The 23,152-nt window shown below is 25.4% G+C and overlaps 1 protein-coding gene across 6 annotated transcripts in view; it reads left to right on the top strand.

Moving 5' to 3' along the window:
- Positions 1 to 15,312: 15,312 nt before the first annotated feature.
- LOC129611095 (potassium voltage-gated channel subfamily H member 7-like) overlaps positions 15,313 to 23,152 on the top strand; it is a 144,435-nt gene continuing 136,595 nt past the window's right edge. For 2 of the 6 annotated variants that reach the window (XM_055524037.1, XM_055524036.1), the window contains exon 1: positions 15,314 to 15,678. In XM_055524037.1, the coding sequence (XP_055380012.1) occupies positions 15,603 to 15,678 (76 nt within the window). In that variant the 5' untranslated portion in view covers positions 15,314 to 15,602. Of the gene's footprint in view, positions 15,679 to 23,152 lie in introns of all 6 variants that reach the window. The other 4 variants (XM_055524040.1, XM_055524041.1, XM_055524043.1 and 1 more) reach the window with 4 other exon arrangements.

The raw sequence follows: 23,152 nt of genomic DNA, 5'->3' as shown, positions 1-23,152 counted from the left end.
TAATGGTAAAATCAATAACTTTTTAATTTTATGAAAATTATTACAGTATTTTTATAGAATAATTTTTATTTATTTGTTAAATTAAATTATTTAATTATTGATTTTTAAATTTTTTACCAAATTATTTGGAAAATAATTGGAGTTGATTGTTCCAATAATAATAAAAATTTAAAATATTAAAAGAATTTTTTAGTTAAATGTTGTGAAAATTTTAAATTAAAATTTAATATTATATAAAAAATAATTATGTAATTAAAAGTGTGCATGCACTTGCAAAAATAATAAACATTTAATAATAAGAGAGAAAATTGCATATCCGTAGGGGATATTTATTTAGGCATTTCATATTTTTTCTCATAATTTAATAGATGAATAAGTTTTTTATTTATTTAGGAAAAATAACCCTTCGGTATGGGGCGATAATAGGGACAATTATGTGCAATTAAACCTAAATTAATGTTTGTTTTTGTGGTTTTCGTTTTAAATTAAATTCCTTGTAGTATTATAAAAATATTAATAAATTATCTTTTCATTAATTTTATTAGTTTTGAAAATTATAAATAGCTACGTATTTTTATTTTCAATCAAGCTAAATTCTATGAAAATTGAATAAAAAGCCTATTGTTAAATTCTTGAAGTTATTAGTAATATAATCCACCTAAAACAACAATAAATTTTATTACTTGAAAATATTAAAAATTAAAAAATAAAAGTATACTCTTGAAAATTCATAACATATCAATTATAAGACTTCGAATTTCTTACAAATTTTTGGCTAAGTAGCTAAGCTGGAAAAAAATAAATTTTTAATATTTTATTTTCATTCACAGTACTTTCCCAATTTTTCAATTTTTTAAACTAAAATTAATAATTTTATTGCCAATGCAATTGGTATTTTAATGATATCTCAATTTTGAAGATTTTTCTAGTGTGAACGTAATATTTTTATATTATCCTATAAAAAAGACTTTAATTTTTTTTAATTAATGTTATTGTAAACAACGTAAATAATTCAGCTACAATTTGTGTACACTAATTTTAATTTTATAATAGCTACTATACGAAATACTTTAATAATTAATTTTAAATTTTATGCTTTAGAAAAAATATGAAACATTAGAAATTTGTGATGGAAAATATTTTGCCTGTTTAAAAAAACCTAAATACATATAATTATATTTTTTTTCATTAATTTATGATTTATTTACATTTTGAATGCCCGGTTCATATTCCTATCGGGTATCTACCTAATTTAGATCATGATGTGATGGATTATAAAATAAAAAATCTAAAAATAGAAGATGTATGTTATTTTAAAGACACAATTATCCTTGCAAGATTATAATATGTATATAATAATATGTATAAAATGTTTTTCTCTTCTAAAAATAAAAAAGAAAAGAAAATAAATAAAATAAAAATAAAGAGAATATTTAAAAAAGTTGGCAAAGAGCAAATTTATGCTAAAAATTGCGCTTCTGGTTATTTCGCTTTCAACTATTCTACATGAATTTTCTGATTCCTTTCACATATATTGCATATTTTTTTTATGTTTATCTATCTAGATGGATTTTGTATGATATCATTCATTTGTTTGTTCGAATGTGATTTGACATATTTAAATTTACCTCAACTGTACATTAAAACATTTTTATGTACAAAGTGTTCTGAATGTATAAATTTGCAGCGCTTCTTTAGTCTGAAGAAATTTCTTTACTAACTCATAATAAAGCTAATGTATCATTGATTTTGTAAAAAAATAATATGTAGCCAGTATCTGAAAGGCTCTTATTTGAGAAACGATTACATTTCAGCTTTTATAATAGAAAATTAATCAAGTTGTTAGCACTGATTTGATTTACTATCAACATTTTATTTTTTTACTTCTACACACACTCTTTTTTTATGAGTGTCTTATAGTTGAGCCGTTTCAAAAATGAGTTCCTTTATTTTTTCTCTCGTTTCAGTTTTATTTTGTTGTTGCTAGTTTTTTATTTGTTCTTTTCTGATATATATACGACTAATTTTGTTTTGCAACATTTACATTCGAACATTCTGTATGGAAATCTAATATTAGAAAAAAATTATATTTTAAATGTATTGAATGTAAATTTTTTTCTATTTTTCTACTCAGTGTGCAATTATGTAAATCTATTTTAGTTGAATTCAAGAACTTTTTACTCTTCAAATTTTTTATTTATAAGTAAATATTTTTTTGTTTAACATTGTAAATTGTGTTGATCTCTCCCACTTGATTTTAATTTGTTTTTTTTCAATATTGAAATTAATTTGAGAATCCTTAAATAATTTAAAAGAGAAAAATTTGAGCAATATATGAAATTGTTAAGGTTTTAGGCTTAAAGTAAGTAATTTGATAAATGCAAGTCATGTATGAATTCCATGTTTTTGATTAAAATTGCAGTTCTAAATAGCGTTAAGGAAAATGAAATAATATGTTTAGTATGTGCTTAAATTGGTTAAATGATTGAATTTTCATTCAGATTTATCAATTCTAACATTAACTTTAATTTACTGAGTAATGAGGCTTTAAAATTTCTGTTATTACATTTACCTTTAAAAATTATTTAAAATTATCTCTCATGTTTCAAGAAAAAATAGCAGTCAATGAGGCGAAAATCATTATAATTATTTCACCTTCATTTAACACTTTTTTATGTCAAATTAATTATAAGTGAAAAATTTATAAATTCTCAAAATTGTTAAATTTTTCAATAGATCTTAAATTATTATTTTGTTTAAAGTAAAATATTTTGTATACTTGTATATAATATTTTCAATATTATATTTTATTTAATGGGTATATCTACATGCATAAATATTTTAATGATACGAAAATATCATACACCCATTAGAGATTAAAATTTCATTCATTATTTTGTTGCAAATAAATTTTTTTTTTATTCTTTTCCTAATATAATTACTTATATACATAGAAAAAAATTAAAAAGAAAATATCACACACACACACAAATCTCTTTATAATATAAATATTATAATGTGTGTATGTGTGTGTACTTTCATAAAATATTATTATACAAATAGATGGAAATTATCCCCAAATGTAAATAATTCAAATATATACGGTTACGTGATTCCAATAATAAAAGAATATTATCCTTGTATACAAAAGGTGAAATATTTATGAAGAAAATCAGTGTTGGAAAATATATAGAATATTTTATGTAGAAGAATAAATAAAAATAATAATAATAATAATTTGTTTATAAAATTAATGCGTATATCTATATATGTCAGTTTTTAAAATGAATTTGAATATTGTTAAAAGATGACAACACACTAGCTACATACAGCATACAATCCTTATATGGAATGAAAAGTTCAAATATCAAGGAAATAATTCACATTCTTTTTGATATTCTATTGAAATTTCAAAAACTTTTACACAACACAAAACACAAAAATTTTTCATTTATAGTTTGTCGTACATATTTGTTTTATTACCGACCGTATTGTGTAAACAATAGGTAGGTTATGTGATGGCAACAAATTTTGCATATCGAGTTTTCGGTGGGAACGTACTTCTCCATAGTAGGGAAGTGTAAATAAACTATTTTTAGAAACCTGTCGGTCTGTCGGTCTTTCGGTCTGTCGGTCTGTCGGTCTGTCGGTCTGTCGGTCTGTCGGTCTGTCGGGCTGTCGGTCTGTCGGTCTGTCGGTCTGTCGGTCTGTCGGTCTGTCCGTCTGTCGGTCTGTGTGTGCACGCGTGTATCTCAACTTCGGCTGAACCGATTTTGATGAAATTTTATATGTAAGTTTGTTTCCACCATGGAACGGATCGATCAACTTTTGGTATATATCAGGCCTCGGGAACTGCACTTTTTAGCGGGCCTGTTTTACTTTTTTGAACATTTTGAAGAAAATATTCAACCGATTTACTTGAAATTTTATATATAAGCTCAACTCGACCGTCCGCAAAAATTCGTATGTTTTGGAAGAAATCAGGCAACAGCAACAGGGCGTTTACTACGGGCCAAATATACATTTTTGTGTATATAAAGAGAAATAATCAACCGATTTCATTGAAATTTAATATATGAATTCCCCGTATTAAAACAATGAACATGTAAATTTTTTGGAAAGATCAGGACTCGAGAACTGATTTGCGGGCCGATTTTACATTTTTCACCATATCCACAGAACAAATTGATAGAATTTCTTGAAATTTGATATTTGAGTTCTGGTTGTTACCGAAACTAACTGGCGAGCATTTCAGGGAATTCGGGTAGCACAAAGCGAAACTCTACTAAGAGCCAAATTTGCATTTTTCTAAGTATGTTAACTATAAGCTTACTAATGTCCTAAAAATTGGAAAGAAGTATTTAACAGACATTTTTATAATATTCTGTAACACTTTCATTTAACTAGACAATACACAATGCGGTCGGTTATGTGCTGACCACATCAGATTTTTTTTATGTTTATTTTGAATGACAATGAATATTAAGATTTTCTATATAATATTATTTACACACATACATATGTATTCAATATCAATTCAAAGAAAAACTTAAGATAAGGTTCATTATTGTGATGTACGCATATCACATAAATTCGTATATAAAATTTAATAAAATACAAAGAAACGTGAAAGTGTACAATTTTAAATAAAGTATTCAGAAGAGAAAATATCGTAGGTCAAAATTATATAAACCCAGTAGACAAATTATCTAAACATAAATAATCGTTGGGCAAAAATTCAAATTCCTGGAAACAAATTAAGAGGTAGAAACACTAAAAATATATATAAAAAATTGAATTAATTTTCAAAAAAGGAGCTGAGCATTAAAAAAACCAGACTAAAAACAGGCAAAATATCCCTGAAATTTATAAAGTTGTTTGGCAATTAATGTAAAGCTAATTACGCTTTTTTAACAGAGTTATGAAGCATACATAAGGTATGGATTCATAAAATTTCAGAAAATTTTTAGAGTTGAATAAATTCAAGAAAACAGAGCACTAGAATTTTCGAATTATTTTTTCAAATTTTGTGTTACTTCAATATTTTGCATAAATTTTTGTATTGTTTTATTGTATAGTGCAATTGCTTTAAGTACTTTAGTGTAAAGTTTTAGGAAACTTTAATTTTCTAGTAATTTGTAAATTTAAATTTTTTAAGTTTTAAAGAAATATAAGCATGAGAAATTTAAAGCATGCTAGTTTGTCACACAATATTCGTAAAATTATATTTCTTTTTTATTTTTATCTACAAAAAAAAAAATTGGAAAAGTTACTTCAGTCGCTTCTGTCCGTTTTCAAACCCTCTCCATTTTTCTGCAAAAAAATTGGGACCTCAATGTCCTATTGTAACGAAATTACAAATAGTTTTTGAATTCATCAATTTCGCAGAAAAGTATTGGTAAGGTTTTTCTCCCGGAGAATTGCTTTCTTAAATTTTAAAACAACAAAATGGCCATTAAAATTAACTTATATATAAAATCTTTTTTTTTTAATTTTTGATATCACTTTTCTTCTAGACGGCAATTGTAGGGGTCTGAAATTTCAACAGCTTTTAGAAAAAGAGTGTTTCCCATCTCCACTCTCTCTCAAGTTATTGCGTCCCGAAATTTGTAAAAAATGTTTTTTTAGCGTCTTATATTTCTAAAACTGCAAGTCTTTCCATAAATGCAGAACCCTAACGGTATGCCTCATCCTAATTGTATGCAATATTTTCGAATATAATTTGTATATCAATGAAACGTATTTAAAAAAATGTAGTAGCTTACTTTTTTAAAGAGAAAAAGTGCTTCTTTCCAAACCATTCGTTTGGCCCAACTTTTTGAATTATTCTTACATATTTTTATATTTACCAAAATTTCTTAGAAAAGGTAAAATAAAGACCATCAAGAATCTAATTAAAAAATTTATTTGACTTATTTAATTTAAATTCCATTTCAATTAAGGTGTCAGTTTGACAAAATCATATTTTTTCCTAAATAGATTCTTAAATTATTTACAAATCTAATTATTCGTAAAATATTTAGGTTACCATAAAATAAATTTGTACCATAAAAAATCCAATAAAATTTTGTTGTTTAATTAAATTGATTTTGCAATCAGTTATTATAAAAAGGCAATTATTAAAATTTTCTTAAAACTTAAAATTCAAAAATCAATTATAAAAGATTTTCATTGTATTCCATTTGTTTATTTAAATGTACATTCTCATTTACCAAGTACATATGTTTCGTTGTACCTATGTATAACAATATGTACTTTTGAAATGAATTCATCAATCAAAAAAAAAACAAATTAAACAAAAAATGTTATGTCATTTTAATACAAGTGATATGGTAAACAAGAAATTTTATATAAAATTGTTGTACATGAAGAATATCTAAAGTTAAACTATAAGGTTATGCAGAAGAAACTTTAAGCTCAAATATGTTCTTTACTTGTTCAAATATCTGTATATTCTTGTCACATTCTGTAATGTAATAAGAAATGAATAATCGATGTGTATAAAAGAAAAAAAAAATATAAGAAGGTGCCGAACGGCAATGGCGTAGGATATCCTTTGTTAACGCAGAAACGCGGCGGAACGAGAAAATCATCTGTTTAGTATTTAGCTAATAATGTCACATATACATGGATACAGATGATATCAAAATAATGCAACACATATATAAACAGACGACGTTGTAATATGGATTTTACGATATTTTGTTGCTGTCGGTTGAATTCGTGACAATAATTTCGCTAAATTCTGAGCAGTCCCATTTATATATGTGTATTTCTATATGTATTTTATCATTTCGCCATGGAAAATCGGTTTTGTTCTGTTTTCATCTAATTAACTAAACTCTAATTATTATTAACTAAACTAAATTTCCCAGATAGTCCAAGTTTTAAGACGCGTTTTTCTGTTATCCGCATAAAATGATCCCACTGACTAAAAAAACTGAAAAACAATTATAGTTTACTTAATCTGGAAATCATGAAACAAAAATTCCCATACTATCTCTTCAATTCATACTTCTGAGAGAAATTCAGGGAAAGCCTCCTAAATTAAATGAAAATAACGAGCAAAATCTATTTCATTCCTTCAAAGGGTAAAACTTTTTCAAAATTGCTTAATAGAAATATATTATACAAATTATCTGTGTCTCTTTGTCTTTATATTTATTTCGAAAATTATTCAAGTACAAGTGTGTATGTATTATGCACGTATAATTACATAAAAATTCTATTTAAATGAAGGATTAAAATCCTTCTATATGTGGCTATATAAAATTTACACAACAATAATAATGTCATACATAATATTCTGAAAAGATGATAGTCTATAGAATTTCTGTATCACAATTAGTCAAAAGAAAATTATAGAGAAACAATTTAATTGAAGAGATTGGACAAAAATGTCCAAAAAATATCCCTCGGGCTAAACAAATCCCTATAATGTATGACTTAAAATTTGAGTTTTTCCATTATATTTTTGATAAATTATATAGTTAATCACAATTGTATTTATACCATGAACTATATATATACACAATATATATATATGTATGTATATATACAAATTTTGTTTTAGTTCTTACATAATAATATTGAATTGGAGTAAATATTTTATTTAATCAAATATTTATTTATTTTATCTATATTGATCTTAAACCCCATGCATATTATTACAATATCGTAATATTTAGTGTAAAATAGAATAAGAATGAAATGTAAAAAATTTGTTTGTATATATTGTGTAAATTGTACACAAAAATAGAAATTTATTAAATAAAATAATATTTTCTCTTATTATTTTTCTGAATGGGGCAAATTGAATTAATATATTATATGAGTTAAGGCGCCTTAGACATATTTTATTTTAAATTACGATTGACATAAAAATGAATATTGAAGGAGAATATTGGATACAGAGAAATTCAATATTATGATTGTAAATATATTGTGTATTATATAACAGATGTCAATTACAAATTATTATTATATCGATTTATTAAAAATAGAGCGCATAGAAATTAGTTTCTAAAACAGTTCCTTTATTTGTACTTGAATTTCCTATATTAATTTGCTGAAATAGAGTAATGCTTGAGTCATATGTAACTAAAAAAATTTATTATCTCATACCTAGATACGGTTGCTTAAAAAAATTGTGTAAATTCATGATAACTTTAGTATAGCAAAAAGTTGGAGGCGCTTGAATGAAATTATTTGCTTCATAATTTCGGATTGAAACATCAAGATATACAAGTTCGAAATTTGTTTGAAATATAACACAAATTTATTCACACCCAAAAAATTTTTAAAAAAATTTCGATTTCACATTCCTTCGCTTTAACCTCATTTTTGCAACAAGTTGTGTATATCAAAAATTTCAGTTGATTTTCATTTAATATTTCACATATACAAATATAATTTTAATAGATTCATTCAAAAATGGCACTTTAATAAATGAAAACTATGCTGAAGAAGAATTTTTCTATGTGTATAAATTCGGCTCTTTAAAAATTTTGTATTATGCTATAAATAGATTATAATATTAAATTATGTTACGGGTACAAGAAATTTGTGGTGTTAATTACTAGGTTTATTGTTATATTAACCAGAATTTATAAATTTTTATACAAAACCTTAATAATTTTTATATCTTCCCTTTTTTTGTTTTTAAAGGAAACGGGTTAAATTACCGTATATAATGTAGTTATATTAATATTATTGTGTATATCAAAATTTTATGTGATTAAGGACTAAATTAACTAAGGAATCACAAAACTTTATAATAAAATACAGTTGAATCTCAATAGAAGGTAGTCGTATAAAAGTAAATTCGTATAAAAGGGAAATTATTTTTCTTTACCTAAAAATTCCCAATGGTTTTTCCTCCTATAAGTAAAATAATTTTTTCCTAAAATTATTTTTACATAAATATGCGGAATATTCCCGTTTGAATCCTGTTTGAATAAAATTCCCATTTTAATTCTTTGGCGGAAAAAATAAACTTACAGTTATTGCAATATTAGTGAGTAAATATAAAAGCTTCTTTGTAAAAACACGAGCTTCCGTGAAACGCAAATTCAATTTCAATTCAAGTTCTTCTTAACAATGTTCAACTGTACATGACTACGGTTTATAGTTATTTTTCCATAAAAAGTAAAAAATCTATGTCTATAAATTTAATTTATTAAGAATTTAATAAAAAAAATTAAGGTATTTAGTATGCGAAAGATGAACTTTTTCTTTAATCTTTTAAGAATTTTTTTTTTAATATACAAGTATATTTCACATCTATGTACATAAAATGCTTATGCCATAATCAAAACGTAATTTAATATTCAAGAAAATTAATTTCTATTTTAAATTATTTTCAACCGGTTTTATGCACTTGCATTAGCATAAGAATAATAATTATATTTTTTATAATAATAAAAAAATTATAATCTTTATTGTGCCATATATTCTTGTATATAAGTTCATATTAGAATACATTCATATACATAAACATGAAGGAAAGAATATAATAATAACAAAGTCATTGAAGAAAATAGAAAAACAAACAAAGAAGAAGTCTAAGGAAGCAAAAAAAAAAGGACATAAGGACTGAGTACATAATAATGCATAACATAGTCGTTTATATATATATATATATATATATATATATATATACTAACAATACAAATTATAATTTATAAAACAAGAATGAGGAAAAAAAAATAGAACCAGATTATAAAAGAGCTGTTAAATGCTTTTCATAGAAACTTTTATCCGACATTTAAAATAAATAGTTCCACTTTTTTTTGTATATATATATATATATATGTACATACCTTATTCTATTCTTCTGTTTCTTCTTTTTAAGCCTCTATGAGTATGAGAAAAGATACTGTACAGAATAATTTTGTTGTTAAGAGTGTAATACTGAATATAAGAGAAGGAGCTATAAATGTTTATATATAAAAATGAGTATTTACATTGTAATCATATCGTGGAAGTGCATATGAGAGATTATTTTTGTATGCTTGTTGTATATTGTGTTTGGTATATGTTTGATTATAATATATAACTCTTATATTATATTATAATCATAATAAAAATGTGCACTCTGGAATTTAAAAAGATATTATGTACTTAGAAAGGATTTAAAGGAGACAAAAAATTTTTCTTCATATAGAATAGAAAAATGAAATTAAGATCTTTTTTATTTCATACAAATTTAATTTTCAAATTTATTTCCGAATGAAAGAAAGAAAATTAGAAAAATGATTTGTTCTTAGGATTTTTTTGTGTTTTTTTTTTCATATCTGTTACTGTCCGGTATATCCGGTGTATAGAATAAAAAAAAATTTTACTTTTGAAACATCATAGTGTTTTTTTTTGTTTATTATTTAAGTGTATAAATGAATTTCCGAAACATAATTTATGTAAGAGAAAAGGATATTTTTAGGAAATATTATTTTTATTTTTTATTTAATTTATGTACATTAATTTTCATAAGAATTTTTTTCGGTTTTTATGATATTGTCAGAATAATATGAAATTATGATTATTCTTTTAATAAATTTGAAAATTCTTTGAAGTTCTTTCGATTAATTGAAATGGGATGTACATATTATAATAATTAACTAATAATAAATAATATTAAGCTGTTCTACTGCGATAAGATAACAATGAAAAACCTTTGATTAGTTCAGAAAATAACCGACAGTCATTTTGTATTTCTGTAATAATAGTTACAAATTACAGCAAATCAATTTAAATATGAATAGAGTTGCGTGGAACCAATGGTTTGTAATGTAGCTCTTTTCTCATCAACAAGTGGAAATACTGCTTTTAAAAACAATCTAGCTGTTTACTACATTATTAAAATTACTTCCATTCATATACAAAAATATTTTTAAAAAATTGCATGCTTTTAGGATGAAGTAAAAAAAAAAAACAATATATTTTTCTTTAGAAGCGTTGACATAATGCTCGTATTTTAAGAGTTGATTGCGTCCGTTAAGAAAAATAGTTATATTTTTTAATGAAATGACATTTACCGTTAGCTTTCTGCATTTATCGATATTTTGGAAAAGTTTGTATGTTCGGAATTATAATATGGTGGCGAAAATTTGAATTTTACAAATTTCGAAAAGCTATAACTTGAGATTGAGGTGGGAAAAAGTTTTCTTCCAATAAAATGAAATATTTATTAACATCTAAAAGCTGTTAAAACTCCAAATTCATATAGCCTGTTATTAAAAACTAATTTTAGTTAACGGTAAATTTTAACGGCTGCTTTGTTTTTTTTAAATTCAAATATAGCAATCCGCGGTAAAAAAAGTGAGCCACTAATTTAACGCAATATTTAAGAAATGAATATAATTTTTTTGTTGCAATGAACAGATAAAATTGGCATTTTTAGGGTTTTGTGTAACTTAACTCTAACTTTTAGAGGGGGGGGGGGAGCTAGGTGAAAATTTTTTTCCACGGAAATAATTTTGTAGTAAAGTTTCAGCTTCAACGGTGTAGTAGTTTTGTTAACATGTTCACGCGTAGACGGACGGACAGAATGAGACTAATAAGGACTTTTTTTCAAAAAATTTTTGGAAAATTGCTAAAATTTTGTTTGTACTAAGTTTTTTTTTGTAGTATAACAGTATATTATATTACTAAAATTACTATTATAATAATAATATTTCTCTTTTTTTTCTTTACAGATATACTCAAAATGGCGTTCAAATTATCGTTTTAGCTATGGAATATAATGCTCATGATAAAAATTGAAATAAATTAAGTTTTTCCCTTTTAAATTATAATTTTAGTTTTTTCTTTTAATAATTATTAAAAATTAATTAAAAAAAAAAAATCGTATCTGTAGTAAAATTTAATTTAAAAATCAAAAAAGTAAAAATTAATCAAAAAAAAAAAAGGCAAAAAAGCTCTAAATTAAAGGTTTTCATAAGTGCTTTAGTGAATTTTTTAAATTCTCGATTCAATTAGCGAAAAATTAATTAAAAAAAATAAGAGAAAAATGTTTTTAATTTTTTTTTAATCCTTCATTTTGAATTAAATAAAAAATTTTCAGTTTCTTTTTTATAAATTAATTAATAATATTATAAATTAATTTATTATTATAATAATAATTAAAATTTAATTCATATGACGTAAAAGTGCTATACTATACAATATTAATAATAATAAAAAATTAAAAAATAAATAAATAAATAAAATCTCATAATCATTACTAATTAAAATTTTATTCTTAAAATTTAATAAAGCATAATAAAGAAATCAAAAATATCGCTTGTAGATTATTTAGTGAAGGCGAAAAGAAATATTTAAATTAAATAAATAAAAAAAATTTAATAGTAAAATCAATTTTTCTGTTTTTTTTTTTTTGGTAATTTTAATAAAAATAACAAGAAAAAAAAAGTCCTAATAAATATTAAAAAAAAAAAAATTCATAATATTGAATAATAATGAAATTAATTAAATATAATTATTTTATGAAATTATAATATTAACGTAAGCTTTGTGATATTTTTCTAACAAAAAAAAAATAAATAAATAAAATAAAGAAAAAAAATTAAACTAGTGCTGCACATAATCAAATATCATGTAAAAAATTATAGTAAGAAAAACAAAAAGTAATTGAAAACAATTAAAAAATATTCTAAATTTATTAAAAAAATATATTTTTATTTGGAAATTCAAAATTTTATGAAAATAATGTGTGTGTATGAGTATTAAAAATTAAAAATTTAATACCTTCTTCTATTTATTTAATACCTTACATAATTATATATGCATATACATTTTATATTATTACAATCTAATATTACATACATTGCGTTATAATATCTTATGAGTGAATATTTTAATTGGAGAATTATTTATAATAAATATTTTTAATCCTAATTACCATTATAATAACAAAAAGAAATTAAAAATTCTACTTTTTAAAATTTCTATGAGTTGGAATTATTTTTTTGTTAATTTTGTTTTTTTTTTTTTTGGAAATTAAAATTATCTTTAACATTAAATTTTATTAAAAATTATAAAGCTATAAGTTAAAAAAATAAAATAAATTTAAGAAATAAACATGCAACAATACTCATTTCCAAAAAGACATTATAAATTTAAAACGTAAAGTATGACAAAATTCATAATAATTAAATTTATGGAAAATCTTTACATAAAATAAAATTATTTATAAATTATATTTACATATTTTTTTGGTATATATGCACATATTTATGTGTATATGCATGTAATATATATTATATATATTATATGCATATATTATATGTGTATATATAAATATATAATTTAAAAAAATAATATCAAAATGAATGCCAATCATGCTTATATTTTTTTGCTTTATCAAATTAAAATCAATATTAGATGAATTTGAATTAAAATCATACATAGTGTATTAAAAACAAAATAACCAAAATGAATTAATATTTATTTTTTGTTTATTTTTGCAATTAAAAAAAAATTTTTTTTCTTTTATTTTGATAAAATTAATATTTATACGCTTTATACATATCTGTGTATGTGTGCATATTATTATTAAAATGCTTAATTTTTTTTTTTGTTCAAAAAGTGCTTGAATGCTTTAACCAAAACAAAAAATAATAATAATAATTATAGTTTAATTACATAATGAAATTATATATATATATATATTAAAATATATATGTGTTAACGTATTTATAACAAAATAATATTTGTACGTAATATACATTTTTATATATACGTAAAAGAGAAAATCTTAAACGAAAAGGAAGAGAATCAAAAACAGTTTTCTAACCAAAGTAAAATGGGAGAAAAATTTAAGCAAAGCAGAGAGTAAAACGATAAAATTTATATTGAATTTTAATTAAAAATAATTTTTTTTTTTTATAATTTCTTTTTAATTATTAAAAAAAAATAATAATAATAAATGAAATTAAAAAATGAAATTCAATTAAAATTTAAACCAAAAAAATTAACACACCCCTACAAAAAACCTACAACATGGATAATGAAAACTGCATTTAAAAATTACGAAAAAAAGTTTTAATGCCAAACATTTTTTTCGTTTGCTCTCAAGTTAACTGAAAAACAATTCATTGATACTACAATATTAGTGTGTGGTAAACTACAAACAGAAAAACAAAATATACGTTATAACTTACATAATATAAAAGAAGTTTAAGAGAATCTGAAATTCAACAGCAAGTAAAAATTATAAAAAAAACAAAAAAAAATTGAAAAGAAAAATGCATTTTTACAAACTAAAATACAAAATTTGATTGGAATACAAAAAACACATGCACACACAATATAAATAATTGTATACTAACCTAAAAATAAATCAAGAGAGAGAGAGAGAGAGAGGAAGAGAAAAAAACGAAACAAAATAAAAAGAAACAAAAAAGAAGAAGAAAGGAATAAAAACAGAAATACTTAATAAAAGAGATTTTTCTTTCTTTTTTTTCTTATTCTTCTGCTCTTATAAAAAGCAAATTTAATTCTCTTTTTTGAATTTTGTTTTTTCATTTATTTTATGTTCGTTTTTTTTTTGTTTTTTGAATAAACCATTGAATTTTCAATTTCCACTAAAACCATTTTTACTATAATAAAAAAAAAACTAAATTTATATAAAAAAATCTAAAATAATAAAAACGAAAAAAGATTAAAAGAAAAAAAGAAAATCTCATTGAAAGTAAAGGATTCTAAATAAAAAAGGATATCATCGAAATTTTATTGCAAATAAAAAAAAAAATATAAAAAAACAAAAACAAAAAAGCAAAGAAAAAAGCAAAACTTTTCATTTTGATTTATTTTTGTTTTTCGTTTTCTTTTATCTTTTTTATTTTGAAATTCTTTGGAAAACACCCGAAATTTGTCTCATCTCACCCCAATCCCAAATATATTGGTTTTTTTTATAAAAATTTTACGTTTTCTACCCAAAAATATCAAATCTCTCCTTTCCATAATAAAAATTTTTTCTTTTACCTTCATTTGTGGGGAAAAAATCACCAAAAAAACAAAACAAAAAGAGAGAAAAAATTACAAAAAAAATTCTTTTTAGTTGATTTTGTTCTCTCGTTTCATTGGTGTTTTTTGTTATTCTTTTTTTTCGTATTTACTCAAATAACTATTTTCTTATTTAATCTTCATTATTTTATTTATTTATTTTTTATTATATTTTATTATTGTACATTATATATATATATATAATAATATATTTTTCGAATTATGTATGTATGTATAATTTTTTTTTTCTTTCACACTTCCGTCAAAATATAAGTTCAACTACATTTACATATATAGAAAATAATCAAATATAATAAATAAAAATTCAAAAAAAAAAATAGTACCGTTATAAAATTCTCGAAATGGATATAATAAAATGATGGAAGATCAATTAAAAAAAAAATTTTTATTTTATTTTTAAAATTAACAAAATAAAAATAAAAAATAAAAATTAAATAATTATAAAAAAAAAATATAAATAAAAAAGAAAATATTAAAAAATTTCGTATAAAAAAAAAATAAATTTTTTTTTCGCATTAATAAAAATTATATAAAAAAGAAGAGAAAAAAAAAAACAAATAAAAAAAAACCTCAACATAATGCCGGTGAGACGTGGACACGTGGCACCAAAGACCACTTTAATTGAGACCATCATTAGGAAATTTGATACACATAGTAAGTTTTAATATAAAATCTGTTATCTTATTCAAATAATAATATTATAATAATAAATTTTATATATATATATAAATAATTGTATATATATATATATAAATAATCGTAAAAATTAAATATAAAAATTAGCTAAATCAAATAATTATGAAATATAAACATAAAATTACATATATTTTTCTGCAATTATAAATGGAAGAATTTAAAATTGATTGACTTTATAATTTTATGATTGATATTGGGTCGACATTTAAATAATTTAATGTTTTATGTTATTAAACTTGTCTACTATTTAATAAAATACAAATTTATTAATATTTTCTCTTTTCGCGAAAATTAATTGAGAGTCGAGAAATTCAAGGCTCATCTGTTTGCATACTCTAACTAAATAATAGTGTCATAAGAAAAATAAAAACAAAAAGTTCTTCTATGTGAAGGGACTTTTCCCCATTTAATGAACAACCAATTGAAATTTAGCATAAATTACAAAATTTAGTGTTAAAATCGATTAGATTTGGAAATCATGTTTCCAATTATGGGCTAGTCTTGTGAAAAAAAAAAATTATTAATAGTATGAAAATTTAATAGGGTCTGCATTTTTACTAATAATAACATTAAATAGACAGAATTTTGGTGGGTGTAGCAGAAAAAGAACTCCATAAATAATTTTATTATTCAACCAGGAAGTAACATTTCTTGATTTGTTATAGTTGATTTGTAAAGTTGCATCGAGTTGTTAAGTAAGCAATATAATGAATGGAATGTTTTAAAAATGATACTTAATTCACATCAATTTTTTGTCAGAATGAAATTTCAAAATACACACTTTGAAAGCAATTACAAATACGTTCTAATTAACAATTATCTACTACATAATATATTAAGAGTTTGAGTTTGTAAAATGACTTCATGATTTTAAAATTTTAATTAAAATTCAAGTGACTGAAGGATTAACGAATTTCTCTAGTAATTTTCTGAGAATTGAATTTAAAAAGAATAATTATTTTATTACTGTTTGTTAAATGAATAACAATATGTACAAAACTTTCTGGGACTTATAATTTATAAGCTAAAACATTGAAATAATGTTACATAACGTAATGCGTGATTGTCATAATATGAATCTAAAATTATGCGCTACGCGGATATCAGAGACGTAGATTTTAAATATTTCGAAAACCTAATATCATTTATCTGTGACAAGCTACACATTCGGTTGATATTTTGTCTTAAAATTATGTTTGTGATATAAATTAATAGTGCCAGACCGTTAATATACTTCCTTGTATTAAATTGGGATCAGATACAATGAATTATAAAATTATTTGCTTCTAGTGAAGGACATTTACCTTATTATACGAATATTATATTATTATCGTAATTATATCTGGAATTTTGCGCAAAATATTAAAACTTTATGCCTTGTTCTGTAGTGGATTAATCAAATACATCTGGGTAATTTAATTTATTATTGATAAATTATTCTTTTGTAATTAAATTTCACTGTATTATTCTAAATTTTTTGAATCTTTTTCTTTAATTTGTAAATTCAAATCCTCTGATTTTACTCTAATAATTGTTACCATGAACTCATTAGAAGTGTATTGATATCAAAATATGTACTGAGCAAATTTCTTTCCTAATTTGAATACTTATATTTAATTAATTATTGATTCTTTTTCTTATCAGCTCTTCGTATGCTATTAAAATGTTACAATATACAATTTTTCAAATAAAATTCAAATAAACAAAAATTTTTTAAAAATTGTTTTAAAAATTAATTGCATAAAAATTGAATGATTTTTATTGTGTATAAATTTTTCCATAAAGTCTTGTATAATGTAAAGCCTTACCTTCAGTAACTTGCAAAAATTACAATAAATTTTATAGAATATTATAATATGTTTCAAAATAACAATTAATATTAGTTATAGGATGTATCATAAAATATTACGTTTAATATTTCGAGCAAATAAAATGAATATAAAACATTATGGCTCATTTATAAGAAAATCATGTAAAGAGTAAACATCATAAGGATAGTAGCTATACTATTATTAAAAATTCAAAGTCTATGAAAAAAAAAATGTCAAATATTATTTGATATTTAATATATAATATCGGAAAGCATTCAATATAAGGCATTTTATATGATTAATTGATTTTTTTTATGTTTACAAATCCTTTCAGTTTTATATAAAATTATTGTCTACACAATATAGATAGAGGTATAGAACAAAAATATGAATCTAGAATATAAAATTAGTTTAATAATACAAGAAAAAAATGTATTGGATCGACCATTTCGAACATTATTTATCAATGTCTAAAAGTCGGACAATATACGTCTTATTTTTAACAATATAATTCTTCATTATAACCTTACATACATATAACGGTTATCATGTATAACATGCAGCTAATGTTGAAGATATAAACGAAATTTTATAGTAAATATAAAATTTAATTCTGACTGATTTTAATAAAGAGAAAAAGAGAAAATATAACCTTTGAATTAAGAAAATCAAAAAGATCATAAAAGTTGAGGTCCGGCGGTGCAATGCTTTAATAGATGAAAGAAAATTTTTTACAGATTTATTTATTTTCTAATAGCAGATTTTTCTTTACGAAATACGAATTATTCCTTTGCATGTTTAATGGGCAGCATTTGTAGCAGCTTTAAATTTGTTTTATAATAAATATCACTGGAATATTGTAGTAATTTTTTAAATTACCTTCATTATATTCATACAAAATTTGGTTTGTTATTAATATTTTCCGAATAATATTACAATATCTCGGTAAAAAGTTGAAATAAAGTTAAAGGAAAATTCACACCTCTTTATGTTTTGCAACGGAAACTATTTTTAAACGAAATCACGCATAGATTCGAATCTTAAATCGATTCCCTAAAATCATTCATTATAAGAGAACAAAAAAAATAAAGAAAAAAAAACCTAAAAACAAAATTAAATAAATAATTCCTTCCTTGTACTTCTCATATAAATATTTTAGTTCCATCGTCAGTTCACTCGTGCCATTGATTTTTTTTTCTTTATTAAATACAATTCAAATATTTTTCGTCCTTTAAATCCTTTAATATTATTTAAATATTTTCTAGTTGTTAAGCTACCGCCAAAAAATTTTTCTTGTTTTTTTTTAATAATAACTTTTATATTACATTGTAATTAAGTAAAAAAAAAAAATGTTTTATGTAGGAAAACAAGAAAGCAAAAATAATAATAACAATATTAAGTATATAATTATACAATATTTTTTTTTTTTTTTTTTTTTTTTTTTTTTTTTTTTTACCGAGAGGACGGGTGAAAAATCTCGAAAGACACTGCCAGACGAAAAGCAGTAGTGTGGAACTTTAATCCACTAAAAAACACCCTCCTCAAAATAAACTATAAAACTAGTCGGAACGACTAACCATTAATTTTGCTCTAACTTTTTTGATTATTTACAAGCCTTTGATCTGGCACAATAGTGTACTAAGTACTCACTGTTCCAGATAAAAAGCTTTAAACTAGCTCGAGAGGTCTCGTACGTTTAAGTCTCCTAACAAAGTTTTGATTGTCAACCAATCGAGCCGCCTCGATGTTGACATGATTGGATAAACGCATTTTATGATTGGCTGCTTGCTTTTTAATTTCGTCTGTGACACTTAGGATCCTGAGATCCCTGTGTATATCAGCATTACGGACATACCAAGGGGCGTTTACAATGTCCCGTAATACCCTATTTTGAAATCTTTGTATAGATTGGATATGAGTCTGCGCAGCGCAGCCCCACAACTGAATACCGTAAGCCCAGACAGGCTTAAATATTTGATTATATATCAAAACTTTGTTGTATATCGTCAATTTGGAACGCCTCCCCAAAAGCCATTGGAACTTTCTGTATTCCTCTTCTAGTTGAGATCTCTTTTTCTTTATGTGCTCCTTCCATCTGAGCTTCGCGTCCAACGTCATTCCCAAATACTTCGCCGTGTTTGCGGTCGGAATCGAGACGCCATTTATTTGAACCGAAAATGAATTTTCAATTTTCCTATTAGTGAAATTTACATGTACTGATTTCACCTCGTTAAGTTTTATATTCCACTTTCTAGTCCATTTTGAGATCTCATCACTGGCCCTTTGCAATTTTTGTGTAGAATCATTTTCATTTCGTCCAATTGCGATAACTGCTGTATCATCAGCAAATGTAGCTGTTGTCACTCCTACCGATTCAGGAATATCACACGTGTATAGCAAGTATAATATCGGGCCCAATATACTCCCCTGTGGTACCCCCGACTTGATATCCCTAAGCGAAGAATACTCCTCTTCCTGTTTAACTCGAAATACCCTATTAGTCAGGTAAGATTCGAGCAGGTCAACATACTGCCTTGGTAGTAAACGCCTAAGTTTTTTTATTAATCCACAATGCCAAACTTTATCGAAGGCCTGGGCTACGTCCAAAAATATGATAGAACATACTGCTTTTTCTTCCAGTGAATTCTCTATTAGGTCAGTTATTCTATGAATCTGATCCACGGTTGAGTGGTTGCGGCGAAAACCAAATTGGTGATTCGGGATTAACCTTTTACTTTCAATTATAGGCTGAAGTCTTCTCAATAAAAGTTTCTCTAGTAGTTTTGAAATCATTGGCAACAAAGAGATTGGTCTATAAGAAGTCGGCCTGTCTATAGGTTTGCCAGGTTTGTGCAGCATGATTATCTCTGCAACTTTCCAAATTTCAGGCACGTAATTGAACCTTATACACGCATTTATTAGGCGCGTAAGCATCGTTATACCCCTTTTGGGTAATTCTTTCAAAATATCGGCCGTTATTAGGTCAAATCCTGGGGCCTTCCTAGGTTTAAGAGCCCTAATTTCTTCTATAACATCTCTTTCTCTGACAATTGGAATAGTCACGCTATCCCCAACAAAAGCAGATTCCTCATTTTCATACACGCTCCGGCTGTCATGCGGGCAGAATATATCGGCCAAATGATCCGCAAACGCATTTGCCTTGTCCTTGTCAGTTTTTGCCCACGTTCCATCTTTGTTTTTAATAGGAGCGAGATGTTTGATAGGTTGCTTCATTTTCTTTGTTGCCCTCCACAGTGAGTAATTGGTTTTCTCACACGCCGTCAAATTTTGAACATAATCAGCAACCGAATCCTCTTTGTATTTTCTAATACAGCGTCTTAGTTGCTGCGATTCATGATTATATCTGGTTTTATCAGCAGGATCACGCGTTTGCTGCCACCTTTTTCTCGCCCGCCTGCTTCGTTTTACTTTTGCTAGTATATGTGGGGGATAGTTAATGCCCCCCCTCCTAATAACGTTAATTTTGGAACTACTCCAAGCAGCCTTTTGGATAATTTTAGTAAAGTTTTCGGCCTCCTCATCTATGTGCTGGGTCGTTCTTATTCTTTTCCTTAGATCTATTTGTCGTTCGATCTCTAAGCGGAATCTTGACCAATCTGTAGTTCCATTTGTCAGCGCAGGTTTCGCTCTTTTCATAACTATATTTTCCTTAAGTACAAGAATAACCACCGAATGATCGGAGTCAAGATCGTAGTTATCATGTACCTCGATGAAATTTTTCGCAATCCTTTTCGTTATGAAGAAATCTATTAAGTCTGGACACTTATTAACATCGGTTGGCCAATACGTTGGCTTCGCAGTAGAGTGAAAAAGGCACCCCGTGCCGCCAATTGCTGTCTTAAGTTCTCTTCCTCTAGTTGAAGTATGCCTTGAACCCCAATCAGTGTGCTTGGCGTTAAAGTCACCCCCCAATATAAATCTATCGCCCAGGTCTGTCAGAGCGCATTGAAACATTTCTGCCGTAATTTTAAATCCAGGGTGACAATATAATGCAGCCACTCTAAATTTCTGCTTAGTCGAAGTGATCTGAACCGCTGTCATTTGCATTCCCTCGGTTTGCATCTGGTGCAGATCACAATGCACCACATTTTCTTTTATTATTATCGCCGTTCCGCCCTTCGCTATATTTCCAGGATGGTTCGAGTTGTAAATTCTGTAACCTGGAAACCGAATCCTGCTTCTTAAGGTCATATGTGTTTCAGTTACGAGGCACACGTCTATATTCTGTGTATGCAGAAAAACTTCAAGCATGTCCTTTTTATTTGCAATACCATTGCAATTCCATGTTGCTATTCTAAAATTACCTCGTGCCATCATTTACCAGGTCTTTTGGTATTCGATTTTTTCCCTTCGTTCTCTAAAATACTCAATCTCTGAGAGATTTTGTCCATCATATCTAGCATGTTCTGCATCATATTTTGCATTTTATACAAAACATTCACGTCACTGGCCCCTGTTTTATTGCTCGGGCCACCGTCATCGGTTTTTGTTTGGAGAACGTCCCTATATGTTACATCTTTTGAGACTATTCTCGAGGTGAATTTCCTCGGTGGCCGTTCAGAATTTTTCAGGTTGTTGTTGTTGTTCAATTTTCTACGTTTTTGCAGCTCCTTAGCTACAAGGCATCCCCTATAGTTTGCTGGGTGGGCCTCCAAGCAATTGGAACACTTTGCTGCAGTACTCTTTGGCTTACTGCAATCTGATGTTAAGTGCCTGCCTGCACATTTAACACAATTCGGTTCTCTCTGGCAAAATTTTTGTGTATGCCCATACCTTTGACACCTTTTACACTGCGGAATGGTCCTGTCCTTTCGAAGTGCCTCTATCCTAACTTTCATCCTGTTTATGTAATCGATTTCATAAATTTTTTTCATCTCTTCTTCATTTGAGAATGTTAACATAAACAGTGGTAGAGGCACCATAATGTTTTTCCCATTTTCTTTCATTTTCTTAATTTTATTGGTTACATCTAAGATCTTGTAACCCCTAGAGCTGAGGTCTTCCTTTATATCTTCCGGTTTACAACTAGGGTGAAGACCCCTTACCATGACTTTTATTGGTCTGGCCTGCTTGTTTTCATAGGTATGCCATTCTAGTCCAGATCCATTCATGGCTCTGGTAAGATTCCTGTAGTCCATTTCGGAATTTACAATAAGCTTAAATTGATTGTTGTTCATCATTTTAACCTTATAATTGATGTCCTTATTTTTTAATGTTGACTCTATTTTATTATAGTCAACCACATTACTTATGACTACTGGAGGCGGCCTAGAGTTTTTCGTGACATTGCCTCGACTTTTAGAATCAGGAACATCCACTTTCTCAGCGTTGGTTGTCACCTGAACCACTTCCGGAGACGATTCCGCTTTTCTTTTTTTACTGGACCTTTTTTGTTTTAGGATCCAATCCGTTTCTCTGGCGAGTTCCTCCTCATCTGTTGAGTAGGCGTCTAAGACTGACCTCACCTGCTTTGCTCGTGGTGTAGCGTCTTTTTCTTTATGACTGCCCAAATTAGACTTATTGCTTGTAATTTGCGTATGCTTCTCTTTCTTAAGCTTCTCATTTTCAGCCCTCAGTTGAAGAACCTCGCTTTTCAAAGC

The sequence above is a fragment of the Condylostylus longicornis genome, unplaced genomic scaffold (assembly GCF_029603195.1).
Source record: "Condylostylus longicornis isolate FDR11 unplaced genomic scaffold, ASM2960319v2 ptg000048l, whole genome shotgun sequence".
In the NCBI taxonomy this organism is placed as follows: domain Eukaryota; kingdom Metazoa; phylum Arthropoda; class Insecta; order Diptera; family Dolichopodidae; genus Condylostylus; species Condylostylus longicornis.
Note: the sequence above shows the minus strand (reverse complement) of the source record. Positions and strands in the feature narration are given on the sequence as shown.